Consider the following 24,321-nt stretch of genomic DNA (forward strand, 5'->3'; position numbering starts at 1 on the left):
CCCCATCAGGGTAAGAGACAGAGATGCCCATTGTCCCCTATGCTTTATGCGCTGGCGCCACTAGCTGCATGGGTCCGACACGACCAGTTGGTGGTGGGCATAATGGGAGAGGGTGGCTGGGAGGAAAGAAAATCTCATTATATGCGGATTACCTAGCACTATACACCACACGCCCCCATTTTACTGTAGGCAGGCTGCTCCACATCTTTCAACTGTTTGGCAGTTATTTTGGGTACTAAATCTATTAGAACAAATCCCTCCTGTTTCCTTTGTCCAGATCCGCTCTGTCCCTTCCAATGAGCGGGAAATCCCTTCTAGTAAAGGATACGTTTAAATACCTGGGTATACAAATATAGAGGAATGGATACGAGTTCCTAGCAGATAACCTACTCCTGCAGTTAGATACACTGCTGAAAGATGTAACACATTGCCGACAGTTACCAGTGTCCTCGATGGGAAGGGCTGCCCTGATTAAAATGAAGTCATTGCTTTGTTTATATGTCCTACAGAACAAACGCTACAGACCGCCGGTTGATTTCTTTAGTAAGGTGGATAGTGACATTTGGAAAATGCTATTGAATGGAGGTAGCTCCAGGATAGCCCTGCATAAGCTACAGAGGGGAGTATTTGACGGGGGTCTTGTGATCCCGAATATCAGAAAATACTACTGGGTTACCCAACTGGTCACAATTAATGACTGGGTGTTTACCGGAGAGAAGGAACCGCCCTACAGAGTAGACAGACACTCTATGGGACAGAGGGAAACCCAGCGGTGTTCCATTGCAAACAGCTAGAACAGCAATTGCCACCACACAGACTAACGGTTGTGTGCGCCTGGAGAAAAGCCACAAAATTTCTCGGATGCGGAGACAGGGTGACGGGAAGGGCTCCACGGCGGGACAGCGATCTCTTGAAGTAGGTGGGGAACCTGAAAGGATTCAGAAAATGAGGCCTGCTTGGAATTGAACATCTTAGGGACGTCTGGAGAGGTCAGGCCATTATTTCCTTTGAAGACTTACAAGCAGAATACCAAATGTCTGCAGCAGACAGGACTTGCTATTTACAGCTGGGACAAGCGCTGCAGGCTCCCATCCGAGGGCGAACAGCTGCCAGACTATGCACCTTTAGAAGATAGGCTTTTGCTAGATCCAATGTCAGAGAAGGCCACTTCCTTTATTTATCAGAAGATTATGAGTAACACGCCTGACCCACTGGGCACCCCGCGGGAAGCATGGAAGGCAGATGTAGGATTGCTGGAGGACAATGATTGGGTGGAGGCAGTACAGAGACCCAGGGAGGTTGCCATAAGGGCACATTTCTGCCTCATACAGCTTTGTGTTCTCCATAAATCCTATTCCTCTAGAACCTTCAGGGAGGTGGGATCATTATTCCACATTACGTGGGCCTGTCCAAAAACCCAGCAATATTGGGGAAAGATAGCATGAGTCATGTCTGAAGTGGTGGGCCAGACCATTCCACTGGAGGCCCGATAGCACATACTCTGTGTGACTGGGGAAGCAGCATCGCCAAAATATCTTAAAACATGGCTGATGGTTGCAGTCGCAATAGCAAAAAGGAATATGGCTAGGGCCTGGGGGGCAGAGCAATCCCAGCGGGTGTTAGATTGGAAGACAGATTTAGACTGGTGCTGTGCAGCAGAAAAAGTAGAAAAAGCATATCTTTGCCCATGGAAATGGGCAAAGATATGGGGCTAGTGGGTGACGTACAGGGGTTTTTAAGGGCCCTGTTGTTGAGGACAAAAGGATGGGCCAGGGTATTAGCGATTAGTTACATTAGGCAGGGTTGTAGATGTTGGCAATACTACTGCGGTTTTAAATCCATACCTTCAGTTTTGGGTGCACATGTCAAGGTGGGATCTCCTGTATTTAGTGTCATTCAATTCTAATGTATGATCACCTTATGCTGCTGGGCATATGTTTAATAAAAATAATTATAAAAAAAAAAGAACTATTGAGGTACACTCTATTCTGCAACACTCTCCTGCACTCTACTACAGTTTTCAACACTATATTACAGCCCTGCACTCTACTGTATAAGACACCACTCCAATAGTTTCCTAAGCTACACCACTTCAATCTATGTCACCCCACTCTATGCTAATCCACCGTACCCTACTCCACTCCACTCTTCTACACTCCACTGTACAGTATTTTACTGTATGCTACTCCACTTTACGGTAATACACTCTACGCCACTATAGTGTACACCACGCCACTCTACGCCGCTACTTTGAATGGCACTTTGATCTATAAAAGTCCACTCTATAAAAGTCTACTACACTTAAAGGCAATCTACGACATTCAACTCCATTCTATCCGTGTACACTCCACTGTCCAGCTCTATACTCCACTCAATGCCCATACACTCCAATGTACAACACTCTTCCACTATATAACACTTTTCTATATCACATCACTTCACTCTACTGTATGAGACCCCACTCCAACTATTACGAATTGCCTACCTACCCCAGTACTTTTCACATCATGGCACTTTACTCTACGACACACCAATACACTCTATTGTACTACGTTACACCATTCCACCCTACTCCACTGTACAAGACTTTACCTCTCTTCACACTACTATACTACAATCCACTCTAGCTCAACTGTTTCATACACAACTGTACTTTATGCAACTCCACTCTACAACACTTTACTACACTGTATGCCACTCTATAACACTTTACTTCTGTCTATACCCCTTACTCAACTGTACAACATTGTACTATACTGTATGGCACTGTATAACACTACTCCACTCTACGATATTCTAGTCCACTATACGCAACTCTTTTACCACTGCACCCCACTTTACTCTACTCCATGCCACACAATGCCATTGTGCTGTATAACACTGTATGCCATTTCACTGTACCACTCTCTAACATACTAACTACACCACTCCACAAAAATCAACTAGACTGTATGCCTCTCTACTCTACTGTGGTTCAAATAACTTTCCAATACTGCATGACACCCCACTACACTGCTGTACAATATGATACTCCAATGTATGACACTTTACTAGACTGAATGCCATGACACTTCACTACGTGCCACTATTGTCTATGACACGCCACTCCACTCTGTCATTTTACTCCACTTTACACTACCTCGCTCCACTATACTCCATTCTAATATACTTTATCCAACTCTACACCAGTGTACTATGCTCCGCTCTATGCCGCTCCACTGTCCGACACTATTTCACTGTATGCAACTCCACAACACTGTTCTACACTCTACGCCACTGTATGACAATTGACATGCCCCTCAACGTCTGTCTAAGATACACCACTCCACTATATGACACTGCACCACATTATACAACACTCTCCTTCACTGTACTCTATGACACTCCACTTGACGATACTCCACTCTGTGACACTCTGCTTCACCCTACTCCACTTTAGGACACTCTACGACACCCTTCTGTACTGTTCAACAAGCCATTCCGATGAACAACTCGCTGCTCCAGTCTACGATACTTGACTCCAATATATAAGACACCATGCCACTATACTATATAACATTTTACTACATTGTATGTTACACTGCTCCACTCAATTCCAAGCTACAATGCTTCAGTCTATGACAACAACCTTTACAGCACTCTCCTCCACTGTACTGTATGCCACTCCACATTACTCTCCACTTGCAACACTGAATTCTACGATTTGAAACAATTTTATTAAAACTTTTAAAGAAACATTAAAATGCGATGAAAAAAATCAAAGGTTAACACTTAGTTGTAGTTAGTAAAACGTATTTCCCTATACAAGCCAAGTTTAAACTACACAAACTTTCAAACTTCTAAAGTTATAGTTATAACTTTCCTTTACAATTTATCCACCACCTTCAAATTATTATAAGTAGAGGACCTCGGTACACACTGTTTTCAGTTCGCTAACTATACAACACTATTACTCGCCACTCTATCATGGACTGTGTTCTCACAAATAATGATATTCCACTCTCCAACACTACACTGTACGAGACTCTCCGCCACTCTACTGCACGACACTATACTCATCAATGAACTATACAACACTCTACTCCACAACAGTCTGTTACACTCTATGACACTCTACTCTATGTCACTCCACCACACTCCATTTCATGACACTCCAGTCCATGCCACTTCACAACACTCAGCTTTACTGTTGGACATGCCACTACACTGTACAACACACCATTCCACTCTACAATACTCCACAACACTCCACTGTATGCTACATCACTCCACTACTCTATAATATTCCACTATATGACACTAGACTCTGACACGCTCCTTCATTGTACTGTACTACACTCCACTTCACTCACTCAATCATTGACACTCCACTCAGCAATTTGAAACAAATTTTATTCAAAAATAAAAACCATTAACACACAATGAAAAAAACGAAGGCTAAGGATAACTTAGTTAGAAATACCTTATGTATTTTTTCTATACAAACTCAACTTATAATACACAAACATTAAAAAAATGAAAAGTTATAATTATAAATTGAATAATTTTTAATTTGCGCACCACCTTCAAATTATTATGTTGCACCCCTCCGAACACAATCTTGTCACCTCACTCGCCACACTACATTAACTATAACTCATGCTTTTTCCATACACTGCTTATACCCTTGCATACTACATCACTTATAGCATGCAAAATCATAACATTCATAAAAACACTTACAACTTCTATAATGACATTGTCACAACACAGTTTATGGTAGAGTGGCTTGTTAGTGTTGTCTGGTTAGCAAGCTTAAAAGAGCATGTAATGAGGTCCACTACTTATAATACCTTTTTTTTTAAACTTTATTTTCAAGTTTATAATGTACAATTGGAACCCCCCCCCCACCCAAAAAGCCATCATAAAAACATTGGTATACAGATCAACGGACTCATTAAGGCACATCTTGGACATGGGCTACAGCTTGACATACCTAAGTTCATGAGGGACAGTAAAATAACAAGCAAATGAAAAGTGTAATCGTGAGGAAACAAACCAGGACCAGCTCCCTGCACTGTACCAGAGTCCCCTCAGAGGCCCCCCCCCCCTCCCACTCAGACCCTGATTCTTGCACTGAAAATAATTCGCCACTGGTCCCTTCGGAATCGCTATGTGAAAATTGCCCTCCCGTTGCCAATCCTGCCATACACATGGTTCGCCATGCCAGCATGTCCTCTTGCAATTTCTCGTCTCTCCTGGTGTTCTGCATGTGTGTTTCCTCTGCGAGGGTCCATCCCCTCACGTCTCTAAGCCATATGTGCATCTCTGGGGCCCTCTGCCCCATCCACGTTATAACTACCCTACGCCTAGCCAGCACTAACACCAGTTGCAATAATTTATATGAAAGTTTCCGTTTCCTCGGCTTAGGAACTAATGCCAGTAGGCAATGTAAGGGTGTTAGCTTGATCCGAAGGCCAGTGGTGGCGGTTATGTGACCCACAACCCCTGCCCAGAAGCCCCCCACTAACGGGCACTCCCAGGCCAAATGCAGGAATACCGCCCCTCCGCGCTACATCTAGGGCAATATTCCCTTCTATCCTCCGAGTAACGGCTCAACATCTTCGGAGTGAGGTAGGTGCGGTGGAGGAAGTTAAAATGAATGAGCTTAAATCGCGCATTACATGATACCCGCCGTGTCAAGGCACCTATACGCTTCCGCTGCCCCATGTCCAGCGGCAATCCCAGGTCCGCATCCCAGGACGCCCATGTCGGCAGCACAGGCGGAACGGAATCACGCTTCATCGCTGCGTACAGCAAGGAGATCAGTCTGCGTACCCTGTCGCAGGACAGAAGGATATGTAATGTGTGAGTCATTGGAGGTGTCTCCGGACACTGAGGCCAGACCGAGCGCACTATGGCACGCAATCCCTGGTATGTAAATACTGACCACCACTAAGGCCAAAGGTCTCTTCCACCTGCTCATACTTCAAGAAGCTCTCCGACGGGTACAGATCAGCCAGTACCTCACAGCCCCCCTCTCTCCAATCACGGAAAGGACATATGGTGTTCTATTTCAACCATCGGTGCCAGTATCCAGATCGGGAGATCTCTATGAAAGGACTACTTATAATACTTTGGAGGTGGTGGATGAGTTGTAAATAGAAGTTAGAACTATAACTTTAGAACTTTTAAAGTTTGAGTAGTTTAAACTTGGTTTGTATAGGGAAAATATGTTTTCCTAACTATAACTAAGATTTAACCTTTGTTTTTTTTCTCACTGACTATCTCAAACACACACACACACACACACACTTTAGAAAATATATTTTCTAATGGCAGATTAGATAGAACTCATGACGGAAATCAAAGGCTGGTTCTTAAGTTAAAATAAATACTATAGCCTCAAAATGCAACGTTAAAGGAAATGTTTACTTGCAGCTGTAGTTCCAAAACTGCTAACCACAAGGGTTAAAATAAATACCTCAAATAGGATGGTGTACTCTTTATAATACTATTAAGAAGCAGGATTCATCTTTTTTGGAGCACAACACAAATGAATGAGCTAAATGGCACACCGTATCCTAACAGTATGTATGCAATTGCAATTTACCTATAAAGCAAATTTAAAAACTGAGAGTATGGCACTTTCCTAAACAATAAACCAAAATATTTACCTGGAAATATACTGTTCAAAATCTGTAACTTATTTGAGTATTTCCGCCACAATCTTAGTACATAATCCTCCCAACGAATCATCTTTCCCAGGATCAACATCACTGGTATTGTAGGCAGACCAATCAAAAGGAATAACGGATCAGCTCTTTCCATGACATCAAGACCTTCTTTATGACCTACAACCTAAACATTAAAGAATTAACATCAATTGCAAAGCAATTTCTGTAATCGCACTTTGAGAACTTTTATTAATGGTCAGAAAAAGAATTACTGTAAGTTTTAACAAACAAAATCATCAAAAACATCTTGCAGATATCTACAACTTGCACAAAATTCACAAAATTATTTTTTAAATATGTATTTCGAAAATCCCAGCAAAATAAACTTTACGAATAAGCCACTTTTAAAATTAGACTTTTAGAAAAATCAGCCTTCCCTGCTTTCTCGATCCATGACTTAAAAGATGTAACCATCCTGTGTCTCGGTGGAGGGTGGGTGGGAGTGGGTGGTGAAGAAATCTATAGAATACGGACCTTACTAAAGTGCTTGAATATGCCATAATCAAGCCCTCACCCAGGGCATCAACCTTTCAACTAAGAAATGTGCTTTAAACCACGTTATTTACATGTAATTAGAGCTCTCTGAGGCCTATGTATGAAGCCTACGTATGTCAGTTGTAACTCTTGATCTCATCTGTAAAAATTGGGACTCCTCTGCATTTCCACGTTTCCCTCCTCTCTTCATTACAGTGACTATTTCTGTCTAACCAGCCATCAACCCGATCCCTGTATGTCTGACTCACTAGTAATGCAGAAAAAGGTATCACAAAAGTTGACAAGGGAAATTAAGTAGAGAACTGCAATGACACAACAAATAGGAAATTATACACATGACATCTCTTCCCACTCTAAGGTGGTGCATTCAGATTTATTTATTTATTTAGAAAGTTTTATAGAGCGGGGACAAGACCCTTGGGGGTATCAGAGCGCTTTACAGTCAATGTGTTTAGTTATATCATACATTAAAGATAAGCAGGACCATTATTTATAGCATCAGAAAGCATAACATACAAAAAAGACATTAAAAACACCTTTTAAATGTAGGCTCCTACAGGTCCTCCTTCGCTAAAATGTTATGTGCTATCCCGCTCTTTGCCTTCTTCTCTGCATCTTATCGAAGCACCACGATTCCTTTGACTGGCATGTAGGCTCAAATACTAATGTCTCAAAAAATGGATGTATTACCGAAATAGGGTTAGGCAGGGTCAGCCAAAGACAACCGCAGAGCTCCTAACAGCAAACCTGCTACCACTGAGAGTAGGAAAAAGACTGTTGAAAACGAGGTTGTTTTTAAAATCTAATGAGCAAAAATAGGTAAGTGCTTCCTGCATTTATCAATGAAGTACATGTGTAAAAGAGAGCTGGGCTATTAGTTGTCTGCATTGCCATTTGTGGTTGCCGTCTCTTTTGGCATCTTTCTACTCACACCGCTCCTATGGTAGTTCCAGCATCTGCTTCCAAGCCAGGGAATGTCTTGCTAAAGTCGGCTTGCATCACCTTCTGACAGCCATGCTCCTGCTGATGCCTTAATCTTAATGTGTGCCAGCGCTTTCAATTTCTATGATTGTGGTTTACAGCCTACAAAGCATACTTCTTGTTGCATCTGCTTTTTACATAACGGTTTGTAGTTGATGGCTCCTTCCAGTGGGTGCTGAATTACATATGGGTCAGGACTGTGTTTTTTTTGTTAGGTGGCACCTTGCCCATGGATGTACCAACTGGAAGGATGGCAGCGTGACTGCTGAGATGGATTATTACATTAAACTTTTGTTGTGAGGTTGAGATTTTGATCAACTCTTGGTATAGTCTTATTTCTTGACAAGCAATAAGTCCTTGGTGTTTTTGAACAGTCTTGAACACTTCAGAGTCTCTTAAAAATGCTTTGACACTCCTGGTGAGATTTCAGGTGAATAAACCTTAAAATAAGATATTGGACCCACCCTGCAAAATATAAAGCACAAATCTGTCTTACTATTACTATTGTTTGCAAAGCGAGCTATGAAGTTAAGTGCACCGGAGGGCAGCATAACTCTAATAATTTTGCCAGAGAGAAGTTCCTGCCACATGTGAATGCTGTTGGTTTTCTTTTTCCTAGCATATAATTTTTCAGCAGTTAAAAGGCTCCTGTAGCTGCTGCTGGAGGAGAAGGTTAGCTGCCAGTAATCCTGATTTTTTTCATGAGCATTCTCTCTGTATCCATAAACAGTACTATCTGTGGGACAGAGAACACGTTTTATAATTTGATTTTGAAAGCAACATTTTCTATGTTTCTAATTAAAAAAGTATCCAATTAGCCAAATCAGTCCATTAGATCTGACTGAATACACCACTGTTTAAACAGGTTTTAAAATGAAAAAAGTCCACATTTAGCCTTTGGCACTATACCATTAAGAATTCCAGAAGCTCACAGATAGACGAAGGCGCCGTGGGGTCGCGCTCCAAGGCTAAATGGGATGCCAGCCTGCTGCAGCCATTGACGGATGGCGAGTGGGAAGAGAGCTGTGTGATGACTGGGGGGTTCGCTGTGAATGGCAACTTCTGCACTATAAATATCTACATCAAATGTACTACACCCCGGCGCAGTTGCATTGATATGGACTGAGAGAATCTAGTTGTTGTATGCGTTGCGGCTTCGATGGAGCTGACTTCATGCTTCTGGCATGGACTTGCCCTGGCATATTTGCATTTTGGGTGAGCGTGACCGAGGCACTGTCTGATATGGCGGGTGTTCAGATTGGGTGTGACCTTAAGGTATGTTGGGGATTGTGTCCAAGATACCAGCGGGGGTGCGCAAACTGGTGGTACTCACCTTGCAGTTGGCCAAGCGTAGGGTAGCACTGTTGGGGAGGGCGGCGGGTACCTACGCTAAAACAATGGTTGCAAGACCTGGCATACTGCCGTGATCAACTTACCTGTTATTCCGAGGGATTGCCATCTGCATCGAGACCACGAGACATTTGGGGGCCTTACACGGCATATGTGCTGGTGCAGAAAGATGCTATTTGAGCACGTGAGAATGACTATAGAGACTCCTGTGGCTTGCATTGCCGCATTAGTAGAGCTTTACTCCGCGGATACTGGCACTGTGCAGTTGATGTATTGCTATTGGACTATGTTGGCACAATCACACTGATCGCTCCGTATTGATGAACATGCACCTACCTGATTTATGTACCTGTAATGCAATTATTGGCCATCATATTATTTGTGATTTGAATGTATGTATACCTTCAATCTGTTCTAAGGTTGCCTGTTTAATTATTTTTTTTTCTCTGTCAAAATGATAAATAAATAAATAATAAAAAAATAAAATAAAAAAAAGAATTCCAGAAGCTTCAAGCTTTCCATAATGTTTTTCAGGGTCAGGCAGTTCGCTCTTTAAAGTAAAACAGTGGATTGACTGACAATCAAAATTTCCAACTATGCTTTTTGAGCACAGGGAGGCAGGTGGGGTGTTTAAGTAGTCAGAGACTATGGATGACTAATAAGAACAAGCTACTTACATTTGGTAATGCTCTTTCGAGATGCCTACGTCAGTTGCTTTGAAGAGTGCCTGCGCCCCCAGGTGCAGAGACACGAAAGCAAACTGTTGTGGTAGTTTACAGATTCCTAGGCTTGGTATCTTATTTGCCAGAATCCAACCACAAAAAGGTGAGGATCGTTAAGGGATCTGAAGTTAAACAGTCTCTACCAGAAAGAGCGTTACCAAGAGTAAGTAACTTGTTCTTCTGAAAGAGAATTCTAGCCGCAGATTCCTCATCTTTTGAATAGATACCAAAGAAGTACCCATTAGAAGGTGGGTCTGTGGAGGGACTAAAATCAGAACGTTTTGCAGGACCGAGCAGGCACTGTGCTCCTCTCAGCGAACCGGGCTGTCCAGACAAGAGTGCTTTGGGAACGTATGGATGGAGGCCCAGAAAGCCGCTTGGCAAATGTCCAGGACAAGGACTCCATGTGCCAATGTGGTGATAGCAGCACTGGGCCTGGAAGAAAGAGCTTGCAGTCCTTCCGGAGGATGCTTCTTTGCCAGCGCACTGCAGATCTTAATGCAGAGCAGAATCAAGCAGGAGATAGTTCTCTTCTGCACAGCCTTGCCTTTTTTGCTCCAGAAAACCTTACAAAGACCTGATTGTTCACTTGATGTTCTTGATATGATCAATATAAAAGCTTAAGAGTTATCTCGGGGTCCAAATGGTGAATTCTCTCATTCTCTTTAAAGGGGACAGAACTCCGACAAGATGATCTTTTGACCCATGTGGAACAGTGTCACAACTTTAGGTAAGAAAGATGCTGGTTTTGCAGACTAGCTGCAAAACCAGCTAGTCTGAATAGAAGGCCGCATACGGCAGGTTGACACAGAGCTTGAAGAAAACTTACACACCGGACAGATGTTATTGCAATGAGGAACACTGTCTTGAGGATGAATTAGCCGCATGGAGTGGTTGTGAAGCGGATCAAAGGGTGTGCACATCAGAAAGCTTAAGACCTGAATGGGGCATAAAAAGGGAGAGGGAAGAAACGAGGGCTATCCGGCAACTGCATAAAAGCCAAAAAATAACTTTTAGCTCTATAATATTAATGTCATTTATAAAGCGCCTAAATATACCAAACGTTGTATCTCTGCACCGGACTCTGCAAAGTCGAAGAAATATAAGTATAGAGGAATTCAGGGAATAGATTAGAAGGCACTTGCTGTAGATCCAAGTTTTAAGTCTTTCTGTAATCCATTTCAGAAAGCAAGCATCTGAGAGCCCCTGGGAAAGAGTTCCTCAATTTTGGTGCTAAATAGGCAAAAGTTTTTGCTTCCATTCTGGCCCTATTAACCTCAGTCACCCTAGCTAAATTTGCATCAGAGTATCTAAGACTGCGCATAGGCACATACGTTTGCACCAGGGCATGGAGGTAGCTAGGATCCCGTTTCTTTAGGATTGATCTACAAATGCAACTCTGCCCAGAGCAAAGCCTTTCCGGGGTAGGGTAAGACAAATAACAATACGTCATAACCTTGCCTGGTGAGGAAGGGGTTATCTGATGAGTATCACACCAAGCCACTAATCTGTCCCAATGACAAGTGTAGATCGTTGACTTCGAGACACACCGGACTACAAAGATGACATCAACCCCTGCAGAACAAGGTCAAAAGTGGCCATCTGTCATTGCTCAATCTCCAAGCTAGTTGGTGGAGATTGCAAAGGCTCAAGTGTAGGACCCTGCACCCCTGCTCCTCCTGGAGGGGCAGCCTAAACGGAGGACTGATGCTCCAGTCCAGAAGTTCTGGATACCATTCTCTCCGTGCCCAATCCACAGCCACTAGGATAACTTGCATCCGGTTGGTCCTGATCTTCATGAGAACTCTGGGCAGGAGTGCTATTAGCAGAAAGGCATACAAGAGTCATGCCTGTACTCAAACAAGAGAGCCTGTAAGACAGCATGTTAATGAGAGACGACGGAACATCACCTGAAAAACCAGTAGGCTGCAGCCAAGTGTGGCGGCGAATGGTGACACTGATGCCGATAGCCTGCCTGATGCAATCAGTGGTGTTGAAGCCACAAATAACATGAACTTGGCCAGATCACGACAGTCCTGTAGGGCCTGGGAGAGGATAGGTCAAAGATCATTAAAGGTCAAAAACACAAGAGGGTCCCTGAATACGAATGCTAGGGGAGGGAGGCAGGGAAAAACTCTGAAATCAAGAACAGTAGAACCCCCCCCTAAGGTCCAAATATAAACAAAGGCAAACGCTCTAAAAATTCAAAACATAATCATTGTCCCACACAAGGCTAATTTATTTGAAGATAATACGTCTATTTATTTTTTAGAAAAAAATATTTTTCGTTAATAAATCCAGTCTGATAACAGCGAAGACATAGATGTATGTACAAGCTCTATTTACATGTTGAACTATAGAAACATGCAGCCTACCCACTCACTACTTCAATATCCTCACCAATCACACTCACTCAAACCATCCTCAGTCATACCAATCCACAATATATACAGAATCACACAATACAAAAAGCGAAAGAACATTCCTATATATACACATCATTATAAAAGAGGCATTCTAAACAAAAAGAAAGAGACAACAGATCACAAAAACAGCAACAAGCGCCGACGCGCGTTTCGGAACAGGACCGATATTATCCAATCCTTCGTCAGGGCGCAAATGAGTACAAAAAGATTTTCAATGATTATTCAAACCAAAAGGCTGAAATTATCCATAATGCTTATTATCACTTTCCACGTTGATAAGTGAATTCCAGGCTGCAGCTTCAAAGCACATTATTAAATCATATCTATATCCTCAGAGAGGAGAGAACCATGGACGATGAAAGATGGCAAGAAGATGCTTCGCAGGGAGGCACAGTATTCGTTCAAGGGGATGATCAATCTATTTCCAGGGCGGAGTTCCCCACACAAATTCAGGTGTACCCCAACACTCTTCAATACAACTTGGCCTCAGACTCTGCCGGACAAAGGCCGATGGACACACAAGGTACACACACGTTTTTAATTCGATATTCTAGGAACTTTACCAAGTACCTCCGAGGAGAGATAGAGCGACTTCTCTGAGCACAATAGATTTGCGCATCTCTTCTCAAAACGTCATGGCGAGGCTTCGACCAGGGTGCCGAAAGATCATTAAGGAACATTGGAGGACTTGAGCCACCGACTCCCAAAGGGCGTGGGAATGACACTTCAGCAAGCAGCTGCCATTCACTAATCAAAGCCGTGGACGGGAAGACTTGTTTACATAACGAATCACCTGTTTTGACCCCAGATCAGGGGAGTAGTATGTAACATATCAAGGTTAGTCTTACTGGCCTAACCTACACCACCAAGCTTTCAGGAGAGGGGTGCTGAGACAAGAACACAAGCTCACCAGGGTCCAGACAGAGGTGAGTACAATCAGGCAGTTGGCCTGGTAAGGGATGGGGGGTGGGAGTAAGGTTTGGCCAACATCATTTAACAAAGCATTTGTATGTAATGCCTTGTTAAAAGGCAAGAGGGGCTCAACTGATGTTTACCCTGGCTGAAGGACTTCTATAGGAACACTGGGCTTCACCTTCAAGGTGGGGAGCTAGAGGTCAAGGACACTCTCAGTGACAGGGCCACGGGGTGAAAGAAACCCCGGCCCAGGGAGATATCAAGGCCAGTGGCCTTCTCCAGCTAGTCATACTAATTCTCATCTTGATACGGTTGGCCAATTTCATCACCCGCATCATCATTATCCAAATCCCTGCTGAACAGGTATGGCAGGGCATGTGAATCTACAACACTACACGCCACAAACAGATGCTTACAGGGTAACATTTTCTGTTCACGGGACGTGTAACTTTAGATACACATGATATGTTTTGACTGTATGGCTTAGTCAAAGGATGCTGCAGAAAATGAAAAGGTGTACGTAGAACCCGGCCATCTCAAGCTTGTTGTCTGGCTAGAATGTCCCCACAGTAATGTTTAGTGAAGATATGTGGGGTAGACAAGGTAGCTGCTTTGCAGATGTCAGCTAATGGTATGTTACCCAAGAAATTCACTTTCATAAGAGTGGCATGAGGTCTAGGAGGGGCATGAAGGTTTCTCTTAGCTTTGGCATAACAAGTGTATATGCATTTGACTAACCAACATGCTATGCATGCTTTGGAAAGAGCACAACCCTTGTGAGGTTTGGAGTGGGATACAAACAGTTGTTGGGTATTACAAAATGGTTTTGATCTAGCGATATAGTTTGAGTGCTCTTTTGACATCAAGAGTATACAGAACATGTTCTGCTGCAGAGTCTGGCTGCGGAAAGAAGACTGCCAGTTCAATCATATGATTAAGGTGGAAACTGGAGACCACCTTAGGAAGGAATTTTGGATTGGTTCTGAGGGCCACTCTATCTTGACGTACCTGGAAAGGGTTCTTCAAGGGTAAGAGCGTGTATCTCACGGACTAGTTTTCAGAACGTGATGGTCACAATGAAGGCCACCTTCCAAGACAGGAATTGCTGTGGTCAAGACTGAAAGGGTTCAAAGGGGGACCCATGAGCATAGTGAGGACAATGTTTAAGTTCCAAACCAGAGCAGGAGGTGTCCTGGGTGGAATAACTCTTCTCAGGCCTTATATGAACACTTTAATAACAGGTATTCTGAATAAGGAAACCAGGGGTCTGTTCTGCAGGTAAACAGCTCGGGCAGCAAAGTGTTATCAGATCAAGGTATAGGCTAGGCCTGATTTCTACAAGTGCAGAATGTAACAAACAATATCCTGTACCTGTAATGTGAGAGGATTCATGTACTTTGGGAGGAGGTAGTGTGCAAAATGTTTAAATTTGGTTACGTAACAGGCCCTGCTGGTGGGTCTGCACACCTCTTTAAGAATAGACATACATTCTTTTGGTAGGTTGAGATAACCAAATTCTAAGACCTCAGGAGCCAGATTGCAAGGTTGAATTCCTGAGGGCTGGGATGCCCGAGAGTGCAGTGGTTTTGTGCAAGAAGGCCTGGCTTGTTGGGGAGCTTCTTGTGGGAGAAAATAGAGAGCTCTGGCACATGGAGTACCATGGCTGGCGTGCCCAGGTTGGTACGATTTAGAAAAAGTATGAGAAATGGTGCTCTCAAGCTCCTCACCACAAATGGGAGAAGCTGAAAAGAGTAGGCAAACATCCCTGCCCATGGACTGTAAGTGTGGTAGTCTGTTAGCAAAACTAGGGCATTTTGAGTTTTCTGCAGTGGCAAGCAGATATATTTGTAGGAACCCCCAGCTCTGAAATTAAGGGAGCAGAACCTGGGGGTGAAGTTCACATTCCTGTACTTGTTGATGTGTCCTGCTGAGCAGGTCCACTATATTGTTGTCCACCCCAGGTCTTCTGGGCTACACTGGCCAGCTGTGGTGAATATGTGCTCCCTTGTTTCTGCAGGTAGAACATGGTAGTTGTGTTGTCTGTGCGTATCAAGATAGCAGTATCCTGAATGATGGGGTGAAAAGTGCGGAGAGCAAGCTGGATCGACAGCAGCTCCAGGTAATTGATGTGAAGAAATTGCTGGGTGGGGGCCACTGACCCTGAACAGTAGGATGCCTGAGATGAGCTCCCCAACCTGTGAGTGAGACGTTCGTTGTGATGGTATCTTGCAAAACTGTGTCAAGGAAGGGCCGCCTCTGCAAAAAAACTTTGTGTTCCACCACTGCAGAGAGCGACTTGTGCAGCCCCAAACCAACACTAGATCTTCTAAATGACCCTCCACTTGAGACCACTGTGTCACTAAACACTCCCTTAACAGACGCATGTGAAGCCTGGCATGCAGGACTATAGCTATACAAGACGCCATCTTGCCTAGTAGGTGCATCACAGTTCTGACTGTTACCTGCCAATCTGGCTGAAAAAGAGACACCAAGTTTTGGAAGGCTTGAACTTTGTCTGGGCTGGGATAAGCTTTTCCCACTCGCACACCTGGGATGGCCCCAAGGAAGGGCTGTACCTGATGGGGTTGCTGGTGGGATTGGGCAGACTGATGGTGAAACCCAGACTGTCCAGGGTCTGAATTTTGGCCTGGATGTGCTTTAGAGAGAGTTGATGTGTGGTGCTCTAGAGAGAGTTGCTGGGTGGTGCTCTTGACCAGCCAGTCATCTAGGTAAGGGAACACGTGGATGCTGCTCCTCTAGAGATGAGAGGCCACCACGGCCAGGCATGATACTGCTGTCCACTTACCACAAACCTTTTATATCTTCAATCTGATGGGTAAGCGGAAATAGGCATCTTTCAGATCCAGAACAGCCCTGAAGTCGCTTTTCAGGAAGAATGGTATAACATCCTGTAGAGTCACCATATGGAAGTGCTCCAACAGAATGCATTTGTTGAGAGGCATGAGATCGAGGATGGGCCTGAGGGAGCCGTTATTCTTTAGGATAAGAAAGTAGAGGGAGTATACAACCTTTCGGTGGTGTTGAAGCAGAATGGGCTCTAGGACCCCCTTGTCCAGGAGGTCCTGTACCTCCTCGTGAAGAAGGCGCTGATGGTCTTTGGACAATCTGTGTTGACAAGGGGGGATAATAGGTGGTGTTTGCATGAGTTCCAGACAATACTACTCTTGTATTATAACTAGAGCTCAATGTTCCGAGGTGATTTCTACCAAGCAGGGCAGAAACCCCTGTAATCTTCCCACAAGAGGTGTTGTATGATCGAGGGAAGCTGCAAGGTGTCACAGTTTTGGGGAGACTGTTCCCTTAAGGGCGGTGCCCTTACCTCTATCTCTTCCATTACTGCACTTATAACCGCCCCTGTAGTAACCATGCAAGGGGGACTGCCTTGTTGACTTTGTAAAAGTAGAAGAGGTTTCTTGAGTGGGAGTCTCTGATGCACCACAAAACTGTGAACGCTGAAAGGAACCTCTGGGAGGGCACCCATGGCCTTAGCTATCTTCGTGCCCTTTTTGATTTTTCTCAAGCATCTCATTCACCTGAGGGCCAAAGAGATTATGATAATCAAAAGGAACACGGAGTAGATGCTGCTGTATGTCCTGCTTAATGGCTTAAACTCTTAGCCAGGCATGGAGGTGCAGTCGAATACTAGCATTAATTCCGCAAGTGCCTTTATCCGAAGCATCCAGAACAAAGTTAGTGTTGGAGATGATCTTTTCCCTCTGCCACTAACTGTTGCCCCTTCTTGCGATACTACTCTGGGAGATGCTCTACCAGGTCTGCCGTTTGATCCCAGTGTGCATGGTCGTACCGGGAAAGCAAAACAATTGAATTAGCAACTCTCCAACAGGATCGGGACTGTGCCACCACTATTTCCTCCCACATCAATTTTCTTGCTCTCCCAGTCGGGAGGGGGTGCATCAACTGTGACCCGAGTGTTGGCACGCTTTCTGGCTGTATGAACCACCAGAAAGAGTCAGGGGGTAGTTGGCCAAAGCTGTATGGAGGATCACAAAGGGAAGCTTTATACTTCTGATCCATCCTACGAGTAATAACTCTTGCCTTGACTGGATCCTTGAGAATCTCGGAGAAAGGCTTTAGGACACCCTTAAGCATCAGGAGATATTGAAGGGAGCGTTGGGTGGAGGAGAGGGTTTACACAAGGATATCATCCTACTCTTGCTGCACACGGAGTTCTAAATTGTGGAAAGAGGCAGCTCTGTGTAACAGTTCATGGTACAAAGTGACATCCTCAGGAGGGGATTGCTTAGTAGGGTATAGATCTGGGTCTTTTTTTTTTGGGGGGGGGGGGGGGGGGGTAGTCATATGATCCATATGACCCTTTGGCAGTTATACGAGTCATAAGGGAGCCTAGGATCGTCCCAATCCCCGAATGTGAAGAACCTCTAGGTGAATGCTGTGGTGGTCCCAAAGGCAAAACAGGAGACAGGTGGAGAAGGAGAAGGAGGAGGCAGGGAGGGAGTGGACGAGCGGGAGAGAGGCTATGCTGTCATGTCTCTTTGGTTTTTTGAGGGCTGGAAATTCAGGTGCGTTGATAGTCACCTCAAAAGTCAGCTTCTTCTTATGAGGCGCAGAGTCATTTGCCACATATGGAGGTTTTACCAGAATCCAACCTGGGCTTGGTTAGATATGAATTTGCTGCTGTCGAGCATCCAAGTGTTCCTGCATCGGCCTAAGACATTTTCAGAAGCGGCAGAGGATGCCGCAGCAGAAGGCGGCGAACTGAGGGTGCTGAGCTAGATCTCGACTCACACTGCTTCGAGTCGACGAGCTAAACGCCGAACTCGCTCTCTGCTCCGAATGTTTCGGTGCAGTCTGTCGTGGTTCCGAAGTTTTCGACTCCAACCATTTCAAGTCAGATGGTGACTGGGGATGTGCCTTCGGGTCTGGAGCTGAAGCAGCGGACGAGGCTCTGGACCTGGAATGGGACTTCAGTGTCAAATGAGACTTGGGCGTTTGGTCAATCTCCAAATGTTGGTGTCGACCATGGCCGGAAGGCAGTGGTGCATCAGAGGCCTCATAAGCAACATAGGCACTAGTAGCTTGCATCGCTTGGTGGTGAGTTATGGAAACCTACTGTGATCTTCTGAGGGCGCTGGGCTGGCGGACTCCACATTTGCCTCGGAACTGATGCTTCCAGGAGAAAAGGTTGCCTCCACTGCAACAGCTGGAGCATCCAAATATAAGAGATCCAACTCCTCCAGTTCTCTAAAGATGTCTCAAGTCTCCCCCACCTCCTGTCTATGGGCCATTGTGGTGGAGGTGATAAGACGGGTGTGTCAGTTATGAAGAGATTTCTTGTTGCGGAATACAAGGCAGGATGAACAGGAGTTCTCACATTGGTCGTAAAACAAATAGGATTTGCAGACTTTGAGGAGGTCTGATCTAGGATACTTGGCCAAACAACTAGTGCAGAATTGGTATAGAGTCCTTTCCATCACAAGACCATTTCGATCCAAGCAGATGAGAGTCAAGGGTGTTAAAGCGACACACGTTCAGAGGTACGCGACGGTGGAAACTGACAAGAACACAGGATTGTTTGTAGGTACTGATGAGAGGACAGATCCGAGGGCCCGGCGACAACACCACAAAGCGTTGAACCGGAGCTGTAAATGACACTTCTGAACTAGACAGCGGGGGGAAAAGACAACCTGACAATGGAGCCGATGTCCATGTGCAATACCACTAAAAAGTGGAGTCACTAGACCGCGTGACCTAAAAAGACTACCTTCAAAGAAAAACAAGCTGTACAAGTCCAAGCCCAACACTAGATGGCAGTAGTATGCAAAGCATGTGCATCTATAGCTACACATGCCACAAATGCAATTTTGTCATCGAAGAGACGAGGTAGGTCCACATCTGGTGGCTCAGGAATTAAGGAACTGATATCAGTCAGTACGCAGGAGTGGTACCTATATATGTTCTGCACATCTGTGCCTTTAAGAACCCAGGGACCACCAGTATCCGATCATGCTCAGCAGGTGGCAGTTGCTTCAGTTCATTTTTGAGGCGATGCCCGAGGATATTTAGATCCTATGGTTATCTCTGTGCACTTCATCGGGGAGGAGGAAGGGTTGATTAGGACTTCAAAGAAGATTCCCCTACAAGAGAAGTGGAGTTACAGGTAAGAAACTATTCCTTCTCTCACAGGGGATCTCCACTGATCAAGATAAATCTTCAAGACTTTCCTCACATCTAGAGACCGAAGTGTTCTTTCAGCCGGAGTAGAGGGAGTCTGAAACTTAGATGGTAATGAGATGGTCTGACTAAAGTGGAAATCCGAAATAACCTTAGAGAGGAATTTTGGGTGAGTCCTCATGACCACTTTGCTAGAATGAAAGACTATGTATGGTTCAAGAAAACATAATGCTTGGACCTCACTAACCCTACGGGCTGATGTGATTGCTATGAGGAAAGCAATTTTCCATGAAAGATGTTGGAGGAATGCTTGTGAATGGGCTTGAAAAGGTCCTGCATAAGCCGTGAAAGGAATACGTTGAGTTCCCATGGAGGTGATGGGTTTCCCTTCTTTTTCACCCCTTCTAGAAAATCCTTGATCACAGGCATTTTGAGAAAAAAAGGTTTGTGAACGACATTTTCTGTAGGAAGTAAGGGCTGCCAAGTGAACATTTACAGAGGAGAATTGCAAGCCAGATTTTGCCAAATGTAGGAAGTGGAAAATGCTACTTACCAGTTGACATCTGTTCTTGGCATGTAGAGCTGTAGAGTTGCATACTTGTGTATAGATCGCCGTCTGGTGTTGGGCTCGGATATTTGCACTTTGTTTTTGTCTTGGAAGAAGTCTTTTGTAGTCAAGAGGTAGGTGGACTCCTCCTTAGGACGATAGTGTGCATGGGCATCGACGCCATCTCCAGATTGTTTTGCCATGGAGGGTTAGGATGGAGTTAGTTAGAAATAGAAAAAGATGTCCATGTGTCATGTATCTAAGTAAGATAATACTGGAACTGATAGAGGTATCCGGGGAGGTGGGTGGGCATTTACGAATCTACAGCTCTACATGCCAATAACAGATGCATACTGGTAAGTAGCATTTTCCGTTCGAGGCATATGAGCTGTAGATCGTATACTTGTGCAAAGACTATACAGCAGTTACCTCCTTAGCGGTGGCTACCTGTATCTGTTGCAGTGGTTTGAAAAAGTGTTTTTAATACAGCCTGGCCCACACTAGCTTGTTGCTTTGCCTGCACATCTACACAATAGTGTTTTGTGAAAGACTGGAACCCCTGATCCGTGCATTTGAGCTACGACCACTGCCATCACTTTCATGAACACCCGAGAGGCCTGGTAAGGCCAAAGGGGAGCACGGTAAACTGAAAATGCTCATGACCTACGGTGAACCACAGGTAACGCCTGTGGGCTGGCAGGACGGGGACATGGAAATATGAGTCCTGCAAGTCAATCGCTACCATCCAGTCCCCGGGGTCGAGGGCAGACAGGACCTGAGACAACCTGAGCATTTTCAACTTCTCCTTCTCAGGGGAGAATCTCGAAGGGGAGTGAGTAGCCCTTAGGACTATCAGCAAAACCCACATGTCCGACGTGATGTTCTGTCAGTGGGGTAGGTGATGGCAAATCCTGCAGCCCACTGGCCTCTGGTGGCCCTGAAAGGTCGGACTAGGAGGGTGTGGAGACTGCTGCAGGGGTGTTGTGGGTGGACTGGCCCGCCTGCTGGGCCCACACCTGCGTCGATGGGTCCCACGTCCACGGCCATGCATAGGCTAGCCAGCTTGCGTTGTCCAGTGGCTAGAATAGGTTGAACGTGGTGGGGCACCCCTTCCGTAGCCACGAAAGGGGCGAAAGGCAGACTGCGTGGGGCGAGAAATTGCTGTGAGGCCCAAGGAAATGGGCGTAGCCCTAGAATCCTTGAAGCGCTAGAGCGTGGAGTCCGCCTTGTCACCAAACAGGCGACCGCCATCAAAGGTCATGACCGGAAAGGTGGATTGAACATCCCCTGAGAAAACAGACGTCCTCAACCAGGCGTAGCACCTCAAGCCTACTGACGGGGAAACCGTTCTGCCCAGAGAGTCGGCAGTATCCAGCCCACCTCTAATAGTGAAGTTAGCTGTGTCTCGAGCCTCTACCACTGCGTGGGTGAGAATAGGCTGGGCCTCCTCCAGGCACTGTGGCAGCATTGGCGCAACCGTATCCCACACTGTATGGGTATAACCACCCAAGAGGCATACAGTGTTCATCGACCGCAGCGCTAAGCTGGCAGAAGAAAACCTTTTCTTCCCTAGGTGGTCCAGCTTCTTGGATTACCTATCTGGGGGAGCAGTAGGAAATGCGCCCTTAGAGGACGAGGCTTGGACCACCAACCTCTCGGGTCGGGCTGTGGTGTAGGTCAATCATCCTGTCCACAGGAGCCCCTGTGCTGGGCTTGGACTAAGTGCCCAGTAGGACGTCGGAGAGGGCTTCATTATAAGGCAGAAGGGGCTCCTAAGAGGCCGCAACCGTTGAAGTACCTCTAACAGGAGGTTAGTCTTGACTGCCACCATAGGAAGCTCCAGGCCTAAGGCCTCAGCTGCCCTACACAGCACCACTGTGTATGAAGCTCCATCCTCTGTAGCTACTGTAGGGGGGGGGGGGGGGGGGGGAAGAAAGCATGCCAATGGTGTGGGGAGGTATCGAAACCACTGGTATCATCCAGTTCCTCTCGCCAGTCCGGCTCGTCAAGCTGGTCAGCCAAAGGGTCCACAGGCCCCTCCTCTGGTTGCCATTCAGGCCTGAAAGGAACACTAGGAATGGACAGAAGCACAAATGTATCTTCCGGCGCCAGTATCGATGTTGGTGCGACACAGTGTCCAAGTCGGAGGTGAGGCTGGGGTTGGCGCCGGTCAGGGGCACAACCGGCACCGAGGGCGTCGTCACTGGAATTGGCGCCGGGAAAATACTGTGAGGTTGACCGGCGTCTATTCGGATCCAGGCCTGGATCCCCGGGTGCCCTCTGGGCCGGAGCCGCCAGCATTGAAGGCCCAGGGCCCCCAGCTGAGTCCGTGGGGCCCGAAGGCGCGCTGGTAGTGTCGGGCTGCACAAAGATGCTGTGAAGTGCTTCGTAAAAAGCTCGAAGCTGGGCAGTGGACGCTCGGCAAAATGAGGGAAGCGTGGAGCCGTCCCAGTAGCAGGCTCCGAAGACTGAGCTGCAGAGTGACGACGCTCCAGGTCCTGCCCCAAGGAGTGCGAAGACTTCGATGACGAATGGTGATGCTGGCTCCGCGACCGGTGCCTAGACCTTCCTCTCAACCGGGACCTCGAACGAAGCGGAGCCAACTGCTGGGCCTTCAAGAGCTTTCAGGACCGCTCCCGCAAAGACTTCGGATTCATGGCCGGGCAGTCAGACAACGACTTCGGGTGGTGAACGCGCTCTAGGCACCAGAGGCACATGAGGTGGGGGTCCGTAACTGACATCAGGCGGTTACAGGCCTCGCACAGCTTGAATCCGGTCCGGCGATTTGACATCCCTCATGCACCAGGAGTCGAAGACTCAAAAAGATGTCGACAAAAGTCGGGAAAAAAGTTAGTCAAAAAATGACTAAGGGGCAAGCTCTCTCCGCATCTGCACTAGGCTGGCGTGGAAAAACAAAGCACTGATGTCAGTGCGCAGGGGCAGCGTCTAATAGATACCGCTATGTCAACCCGGCGAATATGACGCCAACGACAGACGTGGAATCGACAGACGCCACCTACCGACACGCAGGGGTACTGCTAAAGAAAAAATCTATGATCCAGTCTGACGTCTGGGGGCAATTCTAAAGGTAAGGAATCTATAACTACAGTCCCTTTCAGATACGCTCTTTACATCCAGTGAGTGGAGGGCTCTCACCACTCGAGAAGATGGGTTTTGATAGAAAGTGGGTAAAGAGATAGTCTGATTTATGTGAAAATACAAGTCCACCTTCGGTAGGAACCTGGGATGGGTATGCAACACTACTTTGGAAGAGTGGAAGACTGTGTATGGCTCAAGAGCACAAAGGGCCTGTATCTCACTAACTATGTGCTGATGTCATAGCCACCAGGAAGGCAGTTTTACAAGTGAGAAGTTGAAATGACGTCTTATGAATAGGCTCAAAAGGCAGAAGCATGAGGCGAGAAAGTACTACGTTCAGTTCCCATGGTGGATAAGGACGTCTAACTGGAGGAAAAACTTTCTTTAACGCTTCCAGGAAATCTTTAATAACTTGAATCCTAAAGAAAGAGGTTTGTGAAGGACTTTTCCAGTATGCCATGAGAGCAGACAAGTGGACTTTGATGGGATGGAATGGACTGGAAGCCAGATTTAGCAAGGTGTACCAAATATGGGAGAATGGCATCTTCCTGGCAAGATGTGGGATTGATCTGCCTGGAAGAGCACCAAATGCAAAATCTCCATTTGAAGGCGTACCCCCATCGCATAGATGGACTCTTTGTCTCCTTTAGAATGTCCAAACGTCCTGAGGTAGGTTCAGATTGCTGTACTAAACCATCTCAGAGCCATGCTGCCAAACGCAAAGAGGAGAGGTTAGGGTGTAATAGTTGACCTCTGGACTTCGTTAGAAGGTCTGGCCTGCATGGTAGCCTGAGACGTGAATGGGGCGACCGGCTAAGCAGGTACGGAAACCACAGCTGTCTCGACCACTCTGGTGCGATGAGGAGCCTCTTTGCTGTCGTGGTTAAGAGCTTGCG

At 45.9% G+C, this 24,321-nt stretch overlaps 1 protein-coding gene across 1 annotated transcript in view; it reads right to left on the reverse strand.

The window, feature by feature from the left end:
- MARCHF5 (membrane associated ring-CH-type finger 5) overlaps positions 1-24,321 on the reverse strand; it is a 350,016-nt gene that overhangs the window by 224,565 nt on the left and 101,130 nt on the right. Inside the window, exon 4 of the mRNA XM_078643427.1 lies at positions 6,657-6,840. Coding sequence (XP_078499553.1) covers positions 6,657-6,840 — 184 coding nt within the window. The remainder of the gene's footprint in view (positions 1-6,656; positions 6,841-24,321) is intronic.

This window comes from Lissotriton helveticus, chromosome 5_1, assembly GCF_964261635.1.
Source record: "Lissotriton helveticus chromosome 5_1, aLisHel1.1, whole genome shotgun sequence".
Lineage (NCBI taxonomy): Eukaryota > Metazoa > Chordata > Amphibia > Caudata > Salamandridae > Lissotriton > Lissotriton helveticus.